Source organism: Dromiciops gliroides, chromosome 2 (genome assembly GCF_019393635.1).
Source record: "Dromiciops gliroides isolate mDroGli1 chromosome 2, mDroGli1.pri, whole genome shotgun sequence".
Taxonomy (NCBI): Eukaryota; Metazoa; Chordata; class Mammalia; order Microbiotheria; family Microbiotheriidae; genus Dromiciops; species Dromiciops gliroides.
The window spans coordinates 443,815,619-443,834,356 of record NC_057862.1 but is presented as its reverse complement, the minus strand read 5'-3'; the positions used below and the strand labels follow the sequence as shown (position 1 = coordinate 443,834,356).

General features: G+C 38.2%; 1 protein-coding gene and 1 pseudogene across 2 annotated transcripts in view; one reads left to right on the top strand and one right to left on the bottom strand.

The window, feature by feature from the left end:
* Positions 1-18,738, top strand: part of CDH4 (cadherin 4) — a 1,225,586-nt gene that overhangs the window by 787,293 nt on the left and 419,555 nt on the right. For both annotated transcript variants that reach the window (XM_043984728.1, XM_043984729.1), the window contains exon 4: positions 10,902-11,078. In XM_043984728.1, the coding sequence (XP_043840663.1) occupies positions 10,902-11,078 (177 nt within the window). The remainder of the gene's footprint in view (positions 1-10,901; positions 11,079-18,738) is intronic.
* On the bottom strand, positions 6,101-6,508 carry LOC122741350 (annotated as a pseudogene).

Here is an 18,738-nt window from a genome sequence, read left to right as displayed (position 1 = left end):
TAAATGACTAAATGATCTCTAAGATTCTTTCTAGCTCTAAGTTTATCAAAGGGTGGGCATGATTGCTCCCATCTAATATCAAATGCAAAGATTAATGATGTGTCCCAAGAACTGACAGAGAGCTCATTGGCTATATCCTTTATGAATGAATGTACCATTTTTTTTCAAGCTAGTTAGGTGGCACCATAGTGCACAGAGTGTGGGGGCAGCTAAGTGGCCCAGTGGATAAAGCACTGACCCTGGATTCAGGAAGACCTGAGTTCAAATCCGGCCTCAGACACTTGATACTTACTAGCTGTGTGACCCTGAACAAGTTACTTAACCTTCATTGCCCTGCCCCCCCCCCAAAAAATATGAATCATAGTGCACAGAATGCCAGTCCTGGAGTCAAAATCAACTTCCTGAGTTCTAATCTGGCCTCAGATACTTACTAGCTGTGTGACCCTGGACAACTTAGTGAATGCTGTTTGCCTCAGTTTCCTCATCTGCTAAATGAGTTGGAGAAGATGGCAATTCACTCCAGTATCTTTACCAAGAAAACCCCAAATGGGGTCACAAAGAGACCACTGAAAAATGACTGAACAACATTTCTATGTTCAATACATATTATTTGGAATTAGAGAACTTTGGAGCTGGAAGTAATTTTTAATGAATCATAGAAGTATTCTTCCCACTGCATAGAGTAGATATTCCTTTCATTTCCCCAAAGCTATCTTCCATTAGGTTGTGTGGTGGAATGGGTAGAATGAGAGCTGACCCTGAAGTCAGAAAGACCTGGGTTCAAGTTTCATATTGGCTATGTGAATGTGAACAAGTCACAGCCTCTTAATTCCCCCAGACCACTCTTTAAGTATGGTACAGTGGTCAGAACATTAGTTTTAGAGTTAGAGAGCAGTGGTTCAAATCACACTTGTGCAATTACTACCTATGTGATCTTGGGCTAGTTATTGATCCTCTCTGGCCCTTTCATCTTCTATAAAATGAAGATGATAGACTAGATGAGATCTAATTTCTCTTACAGCTCTAAAATCTATGACCACAATAACTCACAAATGAGTTACTGATCTGAATCCATACCACAGACCTGGGGCAGCTAAGTGGCACAGTGGATAGAATGCCAAGCTTGGAATCAGGAAGACCTGAGATCAAACCCAGCCTCAGACATTTACTAGCCATGTGATCCTACCCTGTTTGCCTCAGTTACCTCATCTGTAAAACTGGAGTAACAATAGCACCTTCCTTCCTGGGTTGTGAGAATCAAATGAGATAACTGTACCTAACACAATACTTGACATATATAAGTGCTATATAAATGTTATTTATTTATTATTAACCTCCCAGAATTGTTATGAGGATAAAATGAGATGATATTTGTAAAGTGCTTAGCACAGTGTCTAGGATAAAGTAGATACTAGCAGGAAGAGGAGGAGGATAAGCAGCAGCAGCAGCAGCAGTGGAAAGAGTTCCCATAATGGGAGTTCTGCATCAATAAAATTGAAATTCTAGAATAACAACAAGAAAAAGCCTTCCTGTTTTTATATCTAAAGGCTTCCTCTTAACTCTAGTACTGAGAGTATCAGTAAATAAGCTTATGCCCTCTCTTTACTATCTCCTTCATAATGATAGAGAAACTCTAGCAATAATAGAGTTTTTTTTGTTTGTTTGTTTGTTTTAGTGAGGCAATTGGGGTTAAGTGACTTGCCTAGGGTCACACAGCTAGTAAGTGTTAAGTGTCTGAGGCCGGATTTGAACTCAGGTACTCCTGACTCCAGGGCCGGTGCTCTATCCACTGTGCCATCTAGCTGCCCCTAATAATAGAGTTTTTAATAGATAGAGCACTGGTTTTGGAGTTAGGAAGATATGAGTTCTTTTCCCATCTCAGTCACTTATTAGTTGTATGACCCAGGGCATTTTGCCTAACTGACTCTGGGCCTCAGTTCTTTATCTGTACAATGAGCACGTTGAAGTACATAGCTTCTATATCTGTACTATCTCTCAATGGATGATCCCATGATTTTTTCAGGTATGCCTTTTGATTTTTAAAATTATGCTTTTGTGGCCTTTCTCTTGTGTACTTAGGAGGTATAATGACCACTAATCTGCAGAAATTATTCACCCGCCCATACTCCATAAAGAATCTTTAATCATGGGGGCCAAGCAAAAAATTCCTCACAGAATGCCATTCCAATTTCTCCAGCTTTAGTAGATCCCAAGTTATGTGTAATTCTCTCCTAAGTGTCATGACCTAATATTGTATGGGTCAATACCTTTACTTTGTGAGATTATATATATATATATATTTTTTTTTTTTAAGTAAGGCAATTGGGGTTAAGTGACTTGCCCAGGGTCACACAACTAGTAAGTGTTAAGTGTCTGAGGCCAGATTTGAACCCAGGTACTCCTGACTCCAGGGCCAGTGCTCTATCCACTGTGCCACCTAGCTGCCCACTTTGTGATATATTAATAGGTGATCATACATGGATGCATAATATAAATTTATAATACATCTAATTATTCTCCCTGTAGTTATGAAAAAAGGTTTAGTTATCTCTTCTCTCTAACACCTTTCTTTCTTTCTTTCTTTCTTTCTTTCTTTCTTTCTTTCTTTCTTTCTTCCTTCCTTCCTTCCTTCCTTCCTTCCTTCCTTCCTTCCTTCCTTCCTTCCTTCCTTCCTTCCTTCCTTCCTTCCTTCCTTTCTTTCTTTCTTGAGAAAAGGAGATAATTTAAAACCTGCCCCAGGTCAGTTTTACATTATTCATCCCTTACTTATGAATGATGATAGAAGAGAAATGCCTGAGCTTTTCCCTAATATTGAGTAGTATCTGCCGACTTCACCTAAAAGTCATACTCAATTATATTCATAATCATACATACAGAACAGTCCCCCATTACAAGCAGAGCAAGACCTGGGAGAGGAACATAGCTGCTCTGGTTAAAATAAAATAAAACAGTATGTCTAATAAGGAATAGGAAGATAGGAGGAGAGCCTAGGAAGTACACAGAGAAATCCCTCTTTGGTTAGGCAATGAAGAAACTCATGGTAGAGAAAACATGAGTGAGGCAGTTCTATAAATTCTGAAACAGACACTTCCAGTGGAAGGGGGAGATGGTCATTTGGTTGGGGGAAGCAACTTATTCAGTCCACTAGGCTTCATTTGATTAATCATTTGTTCTTCTGAAATTGCTGTTGCCAATGTTAAAGTGTTCCTAAATGGGGAGAGTTTCTTATCTCATTACCAGTATGTAGCTGGGACCAGGTTCTACCACCAAGGGAGTACAGGAAGCCACAAGCTGTGTGCCTTATCGGTCATGCAGGGAACTCGAGGATAATTAAAGAACATCTACCAGGGGAGAAAGTCATCACCTTATAGTATTATAAGCATAACTTATCCAACACTGAGTACAATTGATTAAGACCCAGTGGGGAGAGAGGCCCTGAAGTGAGAAACTCTGTCTAAAGAGATGAGAATGGGAAAAATTCAATGCGTGGATTTTTTCTTTTTGCTTGACTACACTTATTGGTTGTAAGAGAGAATTGTGTTGGGCTTTTTTTTTTTTTTAGGAGAACAGGTAGAAAATTGAGGAAAGAAGAGAGTAATGATGATGCATAAAATAATAAGAGCATCAAAGAAGCATTTTTTTTAAAGTGTGCTGAATAGAAGGAGGTTCAAAGGGAAACAGACAAAAGATAGTTTTGGAACTAAAGTGGTCAGTGTATTACATCCTTTTATAAAACAAAATGTACATAATAGAGATGTGTAGTTTTATGGACAATCCTCTTTTTTCTATTCTTTGTATTTGGAAATACTCATATTTGCTGGTGTTTGTCAAGTTTGGAGTAACAAAAAATAAAATTATATTTAAAAAAAGAATGGCCCCTTTTAAAAGGTGGGTAAATGAGAACCTCTTTTCTGAGCCTATAATACTCCCCCACAAAAAAAATATTGTAAAATTATTAGAAGGTAAGATCCTTGAGGGCAGTAGCTATCTGACTTTTATATTTGTATCCGCACCACCTAGCACAGTACGTGGCATATAGTAGGTACTTATTAAATACTTTATAATTGATTGAAAATCTTATCTACTTTAGACTATTATGGGGTTCATGAAAGAATGTCATTGGAAGCAACTAGGTATAATAATGGTTAGATTGTTGGATTTGGAGTCGGGAAGATCAGAGTTCAAATTCTGTCTTAGACACTTACTAGCTATGTGACCCTAAATAAGTCACTTATCTCTTTTAGGCTCATTATTCTCATCCATAAAGTATATTAATAGAATCAAGTGAAATAGCATCTATAAAGTGCTTTGCAAACCTTAATTAACTATATATTTGCTAGTATCATCATCATCATAATTTTTATTAGTGCCAGAAATGGAAAAGAGCTGAGAGTTTTACCCCTCATTTTACTAAGTCTCAAAGAGGTGAAATGTCTTAGGACATGTAGCAAATTAGTACCAGAAACAAAGCCAGGATTGAAAATTGAGTCGATAGCTGTGGGACCCTGGATAAGTCATTTAAACTTCATTGCCTCACATACACAAAAATGAGTTGAGATATGTAATTCACTTCAATATCCATAAAACTTTTTCCATTCCCATTAAAATATTGCACAATTGAAGTCCCAATCAGCATATAAATACATGCAAGCATCTTGGATATCTCAATGGTGGATCACAGTAGGCCAGACTTTTGCTATACCTCAGGCTATAAATCTTCCATGTGATTTGAACATAGAGATGGATTTCACCTTATACCATTCTTTTCCATCCCTCTTATAGTCAAACCACACCATTCCTTCCACTCTACATAACTGGAACCTAGTTGAGAGGTGTTTGGGTACTGACAGTCTGATATTCCAAATCTGGATATGGCCTATTTGTAACTCCCCTTCAGAATGACCATCATGGCTAGTCCTATGAATACATATCCTTACCTCTTTTCTTTCCTCTCAGTATCAAAGAACATTTTCCCTTGAACATCCTAACTAGTTATTCATGGTCCACTCACTTCTACTCCAACATTGCCTCACACCTATTCATAAAAACCCATTTCCACTATTCATTGTGGATACTTTCTTCTCCTATCTGAGCTATAGCAAATTTGGGAAATAAAACTGCAATACAAAATGGAGGAGGTTAGTGAACACTGCCCCACGTATAATGATGACCAACAGACAAACCCTTCAGCCTGGCATTCGAAACTCTATCTCCAACTGGAACTACTCAACCAACATATTCACTCTTACCTTTCATTACTTTCTTTCACAAATTAAGATCAGAATGCTTGTTGGCTATAGATTTTAAGCAAAATCAATCTTATGCCAGTAGGAGAAAGTGTTGTCAACAGCTGATGCTTCCTTCTCTACTTTAGAGACAACTTCACCAATTGGAAAATGAGTAAGGACATCCTCTCACCTGGATAGTGCAGGTGAAACAGTGATAAAGTCTTTCTTTCCAAACATGCCCCTCTTTCTCTCTCTTTATTTTCTATGATGATCACCAACATTCTACCTATATTCATTATTACATTATCACTTTTGTTCATGTCAACAGACTTTTGTAACAGGCTACACTTCCCAAGTATTTTATCATTTTTAAGATAAGTTCTTATTCGTTTCTTTTGTTTTTTATATAACCATAATCTCCCCCAATAACCTTTCCCCTCCCTTTCCCAGGGAACCATCCCATAAAACAAATAGTATTTTAAAAGGGGGAGGGGGTTACAGGAATCAATACAGCTGATCAATATAATGAAAACGTCCCAAAACATACACAATATGCGATACCTGTGGGCCTCCCACCTCTTCAAAGGGGTGAGATGAGGATGTCCTCTCATTTATCTTCTTTTGAATCAATATACATATTATTATCCATTGATTACATTTTAGCAGTCTATTAAATTGAAGTTGGATTTTAGGTCAGCTGCTTCTTTGTGTCATTTTGAGAGGCAATAAGGTTCTTTCATATTATGATGTTACCTGAGCTATTGCACCTTATCCCTCATAGTATGTGGCTACTCTGGTCATAGACTATGATATATTCTTTTTTTTTTTGGGGGGGGTTCCCAAGTTTATTGGAAAGAAGGCAAAAGTAAACATTAAACAGATCCTCTTGGTGTTTTGAAGTTCATCCCAACTGTGGGCTGGGTAACTTGCAGGTTGGACAAACTACCAAAGTCCAGGAGTTTCAACATTTCTTTGATATCAGAGTCCACTTCGATGATCTCCCGATCCAAAGCAGAGACCTTGGGGACATAGTTATCCCTCCTTTATCTGTCTTCTTCCTGCAATTTGATGGAGATACCTCTCACAGGGCCTTTCTAGATGCCCTTCATCAGATGAGTAACACATCCCGTGATCTTGTTGCAGAGTTTCTTGCTGGGGATGATGGTGATCTCCTTGCACATGCACTTGTTGGCGTGGAAGTCGTTGCCCAGGCAGGTGTAGTACTTTTCTATGATGACCCATGCAGCCTTCTTCACAGTCTTGGTCCAAACACGATCCATGTTGGTTGCTGGGGGTGAAGGGAGCCAGACTATGGTATATTCTTTTTTTTTTTTTTAGTGAGGCAATTGGGGTTAAGTGACTTGCCCAGGGTCACACAGCTATTAAGTGTTAAGTGTCTGAGGCCGGATTTGAACTCAGGTACTCCTGACTCCAAGGCCGGTGCTCTATCCACTGCGCCACCTAGCTGCCCCAGACTATGGTATATTCTTAGCACAAATATGCTTTCTCCCTGACCTTTGCTTCCAGCCGTTATCAGTCATCTCTTGCTGTCCATATTACAATCATCCACTCACTATATTCCTTTTTATGCATCTTTAAAATGTCATTTTAGAGGCTATCAGAGAGAAAGCAAGTGACACTGGGCCTATGGAAACCCATTGGGTATGGTGAGTACTGTTGCCATATCATATCATTGAATTTGAAAGCCTTCATGTGCTAGTCCTATAAAATTGAATTTTAGAATTATACCAGCTCTCTGTGGACCTAAAGAACAACTCATAAAGAAGCCACAGATAGGGGCAGCTAGGTGGCGCAGTGGATAGAGCACCGGCCCTGGAGTCAGGAGTACCTGAGTTCAAATCCGGCCTCAGACACTTAACACTTACTAGCTGTGTGACCCTGGGTAAGTCACTTAACCCCAATTGCCTCACTAAAAAAAAAAAAAAAAAAAAAAAAAGAAGCCACAGATATCTCTTTCCCTATTTGCATTGAACAAACTTTCTTAATAGATCCAGTGATTTTTTTTCCTAAGCTATCTGCCCCAGTTATGTTCTTAATTTTGAAAACTTTGCTGAGAATTGCAAAGGTGTTGCATTGAGGAAGTTTTTTTTTTTCCTTTTTGTTAAGTGTAAAGGTTACATACAAATTATTAGCTGTCATTTGCTTGTTATTTTCCATAAAATTCCGAGCATAGGAATCCAGTGGGGGGAAATCAGCAGGTGTCGTCTGTTGAAAAATATTTTAAAGAGAAAACTGTAAGCATTATTTATAATTAGTGTAATTAGCTTCAGTGTTTATATTGCTTTTCCTGAACGGGCCCAAGATTGTTCCATGTTCAAAGGAATATGATAGTTTTAAAGGGATATTTGTTAATTGTTGATATTCTTTTCTCTGCTCTTCCAGAGAAGTTGGTGCATATTTTAGGCAGAAGACTGAGCAGGTCTGGCATTTATTTTCACCAGATTTTGTTATTACATTTGTCTCACAGCTTTAAAATAGTAACAAATATGTGCAATTTATTTAAACAACACAAGAGAAATTAATGCCACGAGAATTCATCTTTAGCAAATGAAGATAAAGCGACTCTCTCCTTTTTTACACAGTTGCATTAAGGCCTTTCTGAGATTCTGAGGAGGAACTTTCCAGCTTGTAGATGCTACTGCAGATTCATACTATCAGGAGAGATAAATCAGATCATCTCCACCATGTCACCTAATGACAGATATTTTAGAAGACTGAAGAAGGCTGGTGCTGTGGCACTGCTACCAGGATTATCAGGCTAATTCTGAAGCTTTGGGATTTGTATTCCAGGGTCATTTTTGTAATTCCAGGGTCATTTTTGGTTCAGAATCATTTTTTAGTATAAACTCCACAAAGCAAGAATCGTTTGGCTCTCATCTAAGAATCGTCCTCTCAGTGACCCACTTGAGCAATGAAAATTAACCCACATCCACTCTCCTAAGTCAGTATACCTGAGAGGGAGACACACTTATGTCTTTCTTGTGAGTTGGAGAGGCTTCTGAGGCAAAGATTCTTCTAAGCTTGGAGAGGTCTCCGAGAAGTTCACTCAAAAGTTCCTGTCCTCTCCTTATTGTGTCTTTTTACATGGAGACCATGAATAATGCCACTGGCTATTATTTAAAGAGGCCCATTTTCTTCTATCTCATCCTAGCAGACTTATTGCAATGGCATTCTTTTTTCCTGTGGATATCATGAATCTGCATTAGATATGGGTCAATTAGAAATAGAATGGTCTAAGATAAAGAACCCTGGAAACTTAGAGTCCTAATGTCTAATCTTATCTCTGTCATTCATTTGTTTAATTACTATGGCAAACTCACCTTTTGGCCTCAGTTTCTTCTTCTGTTAAACAATGATAATATCTACCCAGTCTACCATATATGATCATAAGATCCTAGTATCAAAGGATTATAAATTTAGAATTGAAAGAAATCCCAGAAGTCATTGAATCCAATCCTCTCTTTTTACAGATGAGGAAAATGAGGTTAAGTGATATTTCCATACAGCTAATGCAGCAAGTGAGAAGTGAACCTCTGTCTTCCTGAGTCCAAGCCCAGTGCCCTTTCATTACCCCCATATTGCCTCTTATCCAAAAGATTGCTGAAAGGTTCAAATGATATAGCATATATAAAATCGCTTGATAATCATAAAACACCATATAAATGGGTAAGGGTATTACTTGATATTCATGTTACATACCCACTTCTTTTATTACCAGTGAAGAACCCTAGCCAATAAGTGTTTTTGTTGCTCTCATAACCCCATAGTAATATCTAGAGCCATATCACAGATATTTCCTGATTCCTTTTGTTCTTCTATCATAGCCATTTCTGGCTTGAAATGCTTTACTCCTTGCATCTACCTGTGAAAAGAACCCTACTAAATAGCAAAGAAAAACAATCAAATAAAAATAATGAAGACAGTCTGACAATATATGTGACATTTCCCCCACTGTGTTCCTATGCTTTTCTGTCAAGAGGAGGGATGTTTCAAGTGTTCTTTTCAGGTGGTTTTCCCCAAACTCTTTCATTACTGGGTATGGTGCTAGAACTTTTGGTGCATCCTTGGTGGGGAAGTATGTATGTGATTTACTTTTCAGGATTTGCCCCTAAAACATGTAACAAGAATATCAAATGCTGTTAGGAAGGTGATTTTCTTGATTCTCACCTGACTGTAAATATCTTTAGAGCATTTGCTACTTCCTTAGGGTGGAAGAAGGTATGCAAAGCAGTCTAGCTATAAGCTGTTGTGTAGAAGAAAGCACACTGTAGAGAAGAGGTAGAACTGCTTCTAAAATTAGCTATGGGAAATGTAATTTTTCTCTACTTAGTTACTATAAAGATCTTGGTGACTAATCATTAGGCTACATCTATTGATCCATCTTTAAAGAGATGTTTGTATAATGTCATATTTCCATAGAAATTAAGGGCACCATGAAGTTTACAGAAGTCCAGCTCAATCTTTATAAACTAGGGGTGGATAATAACATACAGGAAACCTTTCACTTTTTTATGCTCTTTAATGAGTCATCACTGTAAATTTTTTTTTTTTGGTGAGACAATTGGAGTTAAGTGACTTGCCCAGGGTCACACAGCTAGTAAATGTTAAGTGTCTGAGGTCTGATTTGAACTCAGGTCCTCCTGAATCCAGGGCCGGTGCTCTATCCACTACACCACCTAGCTACCCCCACTCTAAATTTTAATATGAAGACTTTCAGTGAGGAATTCAAAATGGAAAAAAAGATCTGAAAGCTTGGATATTAGCTAGGGTAGATGTGAATTACCTGGGAATCATTCTCAATTGATACCTTTGTAAGAATCTGAATTATTAAAATACTTTGGGGGCTAAATTACTAGGGCCATTGTGCCCATATAGACTTAAGACTTCAGCTTGATCTCTTTTTATCTATGGAACTCTATGAACTATGAGGATGCTAGGAGCATAGGAGCATAGGAGCATAGGAGCATAGATTTAGAACCAGGCTTCATCTAGTTCCAATCCTTTGTTTTATAGGAAGAAAAAAACTGATGCCCAAGGAGATAAAAATGACTTCTCTCAAGTCACACAGGGAGAAAATAGCAGAGCTGGGTTTTGAACCAAGGTGCTCTAACTCTAAACATAGTATTCTTAGCACCATGCTTTCAGCCACCACATTTCAAACTTCCTCATCCAGTTTTGCATTTACAGAACAAAACCATTTTCAAATCCTGGACATGTTGGTAGAAGGTATGAAGGAATTGCAGCCATATGTCTAGTGAGTTGTCACAGGCTTTTCCCACTTTGGGCATCCCATCTCCTTCCAAAAGCCTGCCCTTGACATAATGGCCCCTATAAATTCCAGAAGTTGCTTTTTCTGTGGTTTTGTTCAATTGTATTGATAGCCAGGAAGATAATTATGTATCATGCCTCCTTAATGAAGAAACTTTTGATTTAATTTTATAAAGGCTAATAGTACATGAGTTTCCTCCATAGGGATGCTTTATGGAACTGATCAATGTCTTACAAATAGTCTTAACAAGTGATTGGAGCCTACAGGGGTCAGGGTGGGGAACACTTCCTCTGTAGCATTATCTCATGATGGCTTTTTTCTCTCCCTTTCTTCCCCTCTCTACCTCCCCCACATGCAACCCCCCCCCAAACCCAAACAAACAGCAAAAAGGGAAGAAGAGCACATCACTGGAAATTATGCAGCCACCAAATGATATGCTGTTACCATGGCCCCAACATCAGAATTCCAATGGCCTAAGAAGACAAAAGAGGGACTGGGTCATTCCACCAATCAATGTCCCAGAAAATTCCCGTGGTCCTTTCCCACAGCAGCTTGTGAGGGTAAGTGGATTTAAAAAAAATATTCTGAGAAAAAAATAGCCTGTCAATCCTGGCCAGGAGATGGAGAGTTCACCTCCAATTGTTGATTTCCTTTTCAAGCTGCAAGGCAGCACTGATTGGCTTGAACCAGGGTAGAGTGTCTGTGCTTCCTCTCTTTGAAGACATATTTTTCATCTTTCCAGCAAGATTATATCATTTGAAGCAGGGGAAAAATCAAAGTGGGAAATAGTATCCTTCAAGTCCTTCTGATCAAGTAAGCCATGATCATTCCTTCAGGCATGTCGAAACCATTTTAATGGCATATGGAAGAAGTTGCTGATAGAGCTAGGACTAGGTTTCATGACCTGCATGTGGCTACCCCATAATCTTGCCCCTCATAGGCACCCTTCATGATTAATAAGCTTTTGTTCATGAAAATTGATGATATATTTGCAACTGTGAGGTTGCATCACACAAAGAAATGAAGCAAGCATTGAGTGTTGTTACTGGTGGTTATTTGAATAAAGTAGAACTATTTGCTGAGCTGGTGTTCTTCATGCTGCCCACCATAGTGTTTCTTTCCTTGGGGGAAAGAATTCATTTTACATATTTATTTTTCAATAACCAAGTCCATTGACTAACATTTTCTTCTTCCCTTTGAAGAAAATTGCACTCTAATCTCAACAATAATTTGACAAAATGATGGTGAGTATCCCATTAAGTAATTTTCATCCATTGTGATGAAACTCACCTCACTCTTCTTGAAACTATGGTGCCAGGGATTATTATTAATGTGTCATTTCTTTCTCTGTAATGATTAGACTTTTTTTGTTTCTTGTTCCTTTAAACTTGGAAAGATGAAGTTGGGTGTTTAAAATCCAGAGATGTACATAAAGAAAAGGAAAAGACTTTTGAATAGGTTCCTTCCTCTTCCAGAAAATATTATCTATATATCCAACTTCATATCTAATAGAACCATTCTGCAAAAATATTAAAAATAACCAAGCTAGAAAGGATAATCACCATTAATATATTGCAAAGCAATGTCAAGTTTCAGTAATTAAATGCAATCTGGTGCTGTGATTTGGATAAAAAAGTTATGCTACTGACCCTGTAGGTCTCTGAATTGTCTCCTAGCTAGTTCCTTACCATACTGCATATGCTCTCTGGCCATACCCATTATTTCCCAATCATAACTTTAGACAGTCCCTGGGATGATAGCTCTGATGGTTAGGTTTTTACCTTAGCTTGCTTAGGTGAATGCCATCTCCACATCATACTGCTGGGTAATTCTACCCTGCTGACTTCACCATTACTGGTTACCTTTTCCCATTATAATGTAAGCTCCTTGAAGACAGGAACTATTCTCTTTGCTTCTATTTGTATCTCCAGTGCTTAGTATATTGCCTCACATATAAGAACTTAGTAAATGTTCTATCATCTATCTATCTATCTATCTATCTATCTATCTATCTATCTATCTATCTATCATCTATATATGATAATTACACCAAGGAGTCAGAGAACCTGGGTTCAAATCCTGCCTTTGACATCTAATACGAATGTAAATAGTAACTACTACTACTACTACTAATAGTAGTAGTAGTAATAGCTAGCATTTATATAACATCCATGTGCTAGGTATTGTGCTAAGCACTGTATAAATATGATCTTGTTTGATCCTTACAACAACCTTAGAAGGTGAGTGCTCTTAATATCCTCCATTTTATAGTTGAGAAAACTGAGGCAAACAGTGGTTAAGTGATGAGTCACCTGAACTAGCCCAAAGTCACCCAACTAGCAAGTAGCTGAGGCTAGATTTGAACTTAGGTCATCTAGACTCCAAGTCCAGTGTTCTATCCATTGGACCACCTTGCTGCTATTAAAACTTTTGTTCAAATTCTTAATCTTCCTGGGTCTTAGTTTTCTCTCCTGTAAAATGGGGGCATTGGACTAAATGACATCATAGCTCCCTTTCAGTTCTAAATCTGTGGTTCTATGGTCTATTCACAGCCATCTTGTCCTATTTCCAAGTTTAATAGCTGGCCATAGTTAAGGATACTATTGTAGAAAGGGAATTTTTCCCTTTTAGAATCATAATAGATAGCACAGAAGCAGATCATACCTAAGCATTTTTTTTTACACACAAAGTCCCTGGGATAGGGAGGAATATACCTGGTATGTGTGTGTGTGTGTATGTGCATGCATGTGTGTGCATGTGTGTGTGGTAGGAGGAAGCAAGCCATTTGATAGCTTCTAAGTGTCTTTTCTAACTAGGTACTAATCCTTTGTTTCTCTACAGCTAAAAGTGAGTCTTAAAGTTTGTTAACAACAAACATTTCTTAAGTGTTTAGTGTGTTAGGTACTAGGGAAATAAAGACAAAAGAGTAACCTCCCAGTCCTCTGGGAGATTGTGGTCTAACAGGAGAAAGACCATGTACACATATAAGTGAATATAGAATACACGAAAAGCAAAGAAAAAATAATGGTGGAGGAAATCAATAAAGGTATCTCTCTCCCTCACAGTGAGCTAAGCTCTCAAAATTCTGGCACCTTAGGAAAAGCCCCAGTTGTCCCACTCTAGTTATAGCTCTGCCTACAAGGATCAAAGCTATTACCCATGTTCTAATCAGCTGGTTTGATCAACTTTAGTCATTATCTGAGACAGCTAGAAAGAATAATGGGTAAAATGCTGCATCTAGAATCAGGAAGACCTGGGTTCAAATGTGATCTCAGACACGTACTAGCAGTGTGACCCTGGGTAAGTAATTTAATCTTCGTCTGCCTCATTTCCTTCATCTGTAGAATGGGGATAATAACCTCCTAAGGTTGTTGTGAGAATACAAATGAGATATTTGCAAAACTCTTTGCAAACCTTAAAGCACTATTCAAATGCTACTTATTAAATGATTATGATGGTGATTTTGAAGGACTCTGACTCCCTTTCCTCCAAGTAGCACCTCTTATCATTCTGTCAAGCCCTGAGAAAGTCGACTTAATAGATGAAAAGTGGGAAGCAAAACTCTTGGACAGAACCCCACTCTATACTTTATAAAGCCATAGTTTCATATGCTTCAATGTTTTATTCTCCTGCTATTGCTGGCTACTGGTTGACTAGGGAGAAAAATATAGGTTGTTATTTTCTGACCCATTCTCCTCCATCAGTGGGAGGGTGAGAAAAAAAAAAACAGGACAAAAGAAATCCTAGTCTTACTTCACATTAAAATGTTGATGATTCTTGGCCTTGCATTGTATTCCCAAATAGAAAACATATTCAACTTTCTGTTGAAATTTAGCCATTGCAAATTTTTTCCATGGTTCATCATTAAATACTTAAATTTCTGTTTTGGAAAGTACCACATGATTTTATTATTTATCTAATCAGATAGAGGAAAAAATGTATTCCAAATCTTGTGAACTTTTGACTAGTGACAGTAAGAACCTTAGAAGCTACCCAGTCATTGCTCAGATTTTTTATGTTGTCTGTGCCCGTCTGCATTTCCAAATAGAAAGCATAGATGAGGAAGGGGGTTGTGGGAGAGAAGTATTTTCCCACAAGTCAGTAATGGCATGTGGATGGAGAAATCAGAGCGGGCAGTTACAGCACTGCACAATGCTGAGAAACTATTATCATAAGCGTGAAACTTCCCTGTGGTGGCTGGTTCTTCTTGTATTTTTATGTTTTATGATGTTTTTCTGGTTCAGAACCCATTTGTCATCTGCAGCCTTGGGTCCCCTGACCCACACAATTGCCGCTATAGTGAAGGCTGCCTGAGTGTCGGCATGAGCCCAGGGTTTATCAGTTACATTTTGCTCTGTAATGGGATGTGAGAAGAGGAGGAGGGACACAGAAGGTTTTCAAAGATGAGAACCGTGTGCTTATTTCCATCCTCATAATCTTCACACTGCCCCAGGGGCACTTGGCTGCCTGATAGATCTAGGTGAACAGTTTTGATCTGATTTCAAACACTCCTGAACATTGGGTGGTGGATTGGGCTTCCATCTGTTCCTACACTAAAGTAGGCACAGCACATGAAAGTGGACAGCATTGAAGTGAGTTGTGGAGAAAATTCATGCCAGTGAATTTCTGGTGGATGGGCTTCTACAGTTTTTTAAACCAATAATAGTACAGGCATGCTGAACTTTCCTTGTTTCCTTTCATCAGAAGACTAGTCTCTGAGCCAGGGGCATTTTTGGATATGTCTTTAGTAAATGGGAATTGGCATACCCATTATGGCCGCCATCAAGGAAGATTTGTGTTTTTGAAATGAAGCTCAGAATTGTATCAAAAAACAGGGGTACTTGTATGTACCCATCCATTCCTTTTGTGCCTCTTTTTTTCCAATTCTGCTTGTGTCTCTATGGATCCATATGTCATATGGTGCCCAGAAAGTCTGTGTGGGAAGCAGAAGAGCAACGAGGAAGGAGCTTCTGCTTTCCCATTCCTGCTTTTATTATTAAAAAAAAAAAAAAGAGGAACATTCCATTTCATGGAAGCTGATTAGTTACTTGTCAGTATTTGGGGCAAGGTTGTTCCTGAATGAAGCCTAAATCATAGCAAATGTGAATGCATCTTAATGGGAGTGTGAAGCTGAAAACAGCGCTGCGAAGTTCAGCTGGGATCAGCTGCAATTCTCTGCTCGTTAAAGCATTTCATTCTGATAAAATATGTTAAATGAAAAATGGAGGGGAGGAGAACAGAATCTTCTTCCCCAAACCTTGGTTAATTACAGGCTTTTTCCTTCTAAGGAGCATCATGGCTGCTCACATACAGTTGTTCAGCCATGCATAGGGAATGGAAAACATATTTGCAATGAAGATGGCATCCAAAACAGAAAATAACCACTCAGGTTAGGCTGGTTTCTGAGCAGCCATCCGGAACAGTGGCGCAAAATGTTTAAGGTGTTTGTTTTTGTTTTGTTTTGTTTTGTTTTGCATTTGTGCTTCTGAAATTAAACTGGGATCAGAATTACATGGGAAATGGGAAGAAAATGAGTAAAATTGAATCCTGGAAATGCCACTGAGAATTCCCAGTTCATTCACTGGGTATATTCAAGAACACCCAAACTTCAGAGCTGGAATGGGAGCTCATAGTTAAATCTAGTCCAGGGCTTCTTAAACTTTTTCCACTCACTACTCCTTTTTGTCTGAGAAATTTTTACGTGACCCTAGAATATAGGCATATAAAATAGCTATACATAACCTTTAACTATTGCCAAATTTTTCATGACCCCTCCCACCTTCAGTTATGAGACTCCATATGGGGTCACAACCCACAGTTTAAAAAGCTTTTTTCTAGGCAATTCCAAAACTCTTAAGTTCATAAATGCTATTCTGCATTGGTACAAGCGGTTTCCTCACTGGAAATGCCAATGGGAACACCATCGTTACAACACCCTGTCCCACTCTCCTAAAAAGTGAAAAAAAGAAAATTGAATCCTAAAAATGCTTCTCTGTTCAATGTATAATAAAACTTTAGAATTTAGAGATTACTCCGGTGAAAAGAAATCAAATCGTTTTAGAGAGGATTAAAGTAAATTGATGGACCCAAGATTGACTAGTAAGATAATTTAGAGATATTTGGGACTTATCCTTCATCTTTAAAGGGGACTTTAGAGAGGTCCTCTACTCACACATACCCTCCAGCCATCTATTTATATTTTCCTTATAGCTAATATGACCTCACAGTTCCCTAAAGAGAAAAATCTGGGTTCAAAGTGTGCCTGTGACATATATTTTGCTGTGACATCATGGTTCAACTCATTTAACCTCATAATGCCCCCCAGACAATTCTGAGATTCTAAGTTGTAAATGAATCATCACTGCAGAACTAGAGAGTATTTCCATATCAGGAGTGTCTCACAGTAATGGTCTAGATGAAAACAAAATTCATAAGTATATTTGTTCAGTTGTGTCCAACTCTTCATGACCCCATTGAGGTTATTTATTTATTTGTTTATTGGGGCACAGATAATGGAGTGATTTGCCATTTCCTTCTCTAGTTTATTTTACAAATGAGGAAACTGAGAGGAACAAGGCTAAATTACTTGCCCAGGTCACACAGCTAGTAAGTGTCTAAGGCTAGATTTGAATTCAGGTCTTCCTGACTCCAGGCACAATACTATTCACTGAGCTACTTAGGTGCCTCCCAGAAAACTACATATTAACATTATCTATGTTCCATTTTATTTTTGTTTATGTTGTTAAATATTTCCCAATTAGATTTTAATTTGGTTCAGTGTACTAGTATTTGACACCCCTATACTACTATCATCTTCTCTAGGAACATAATCATAATATTTCTCTTGATATATATATTGATTATATGAATTAAATTCTACAATGGAGGAGGGCCTTCAGTTTCACACACACCATTATTTTGAGCACATCTGTTCTATCTTTCAGCTTTTCAGTTGTGTGAAATTAGTTTGTATGCAAGAATCAGAAGGTTAGTTGATGAAACACCTATCTGACAGGTGCACTTGCCTAATTGCATACAGAATAGTCTAATCTAAGGTTTATTCATCTTCTTCTTTCCCTTAAACAAAATGAGGGTACCCATTTGAACCCCTCCCGAATAGATTTCATTTTTATAAACGTGATAAAACTTTTGTACTGGACTCAGTCACCTTACTAGAGGTAGAAACTATTCACTCTCTAAATCCTTCCTTATTCTGAGTCTTTATGACAGAGCCTAGTTCTTCAAAGTCATAAAAGCATGTGGGTGAAATGAAAAAATAAGAGGATTTCTTTCCCTGGAGAGTTCTGCAGTGAGGGAGAGTGAAAGCCTCAGGGAAGAAACTAAGACAGGAGGAGAGGTTGGAGTGTGTGGGGGGTGGAGTTTGTTTGAGCTTTAAGAAAAGAGGATGGGGGGGATGTTAATTCTGTTTCTCACATACAGTTTAATGTGTTCACAGTTACTGAAATAGAGCCCCACCCCACCCCCAACCCTACTCCAAGAATGAATGGAAAACTAAATTCATTCAGTCCATTCAAACCTAGACATAAAAAAGTAATCATCCTTTGAGGTCTCCATCTTCTAGACCAAAGGTTCTTACCCCCCACTCCCTGCTGCCCCCTCTTTTTATCATGGAATCCCATGGATCCCTTCTGTCCTCAGAAGAATGTTTTTAAATGCATAAAATTAAATAAATATGATTAAAAAGGAAACCAATTATATTGAAATGCTGGTGTATATCTATATCTAGATATATAGATATAGATATAGAGAGAGATTGAGAGAGAGATTGAGAGATTTTTTTAAAAGAAAAAAAAAAACCAGTTCCCTGACCCCAGGTTAAGAAACCCTGATCTAGATAACATGTCCACAGAAATCATTATCTTCCTTTGTGTTTCTGCCTGCTCATAAAACAGCACATCCTTCTAACTTAGGTGTCATTTCATAGAATACAGCAATTATCTGCCATGCCAAATCCCAGTTAATAGACAGACATGGAGCCATAGTTTTGAATACACTCTCTGAATTTCACATACAGATAGGAATATACAAATACTTATCATGTGCCCTGTTGCATACTTGCCTACCAGGAGAATGGATTTATAAAAATGCAGCCACAGCACCCCAAATACTCCATTCGGAAGGTTCCTATCACAGCCTTCAAGGCTTACTATAATTATACACATTGTGTTTCCTTGTATTCAGACCTGGAGGGAATTTATC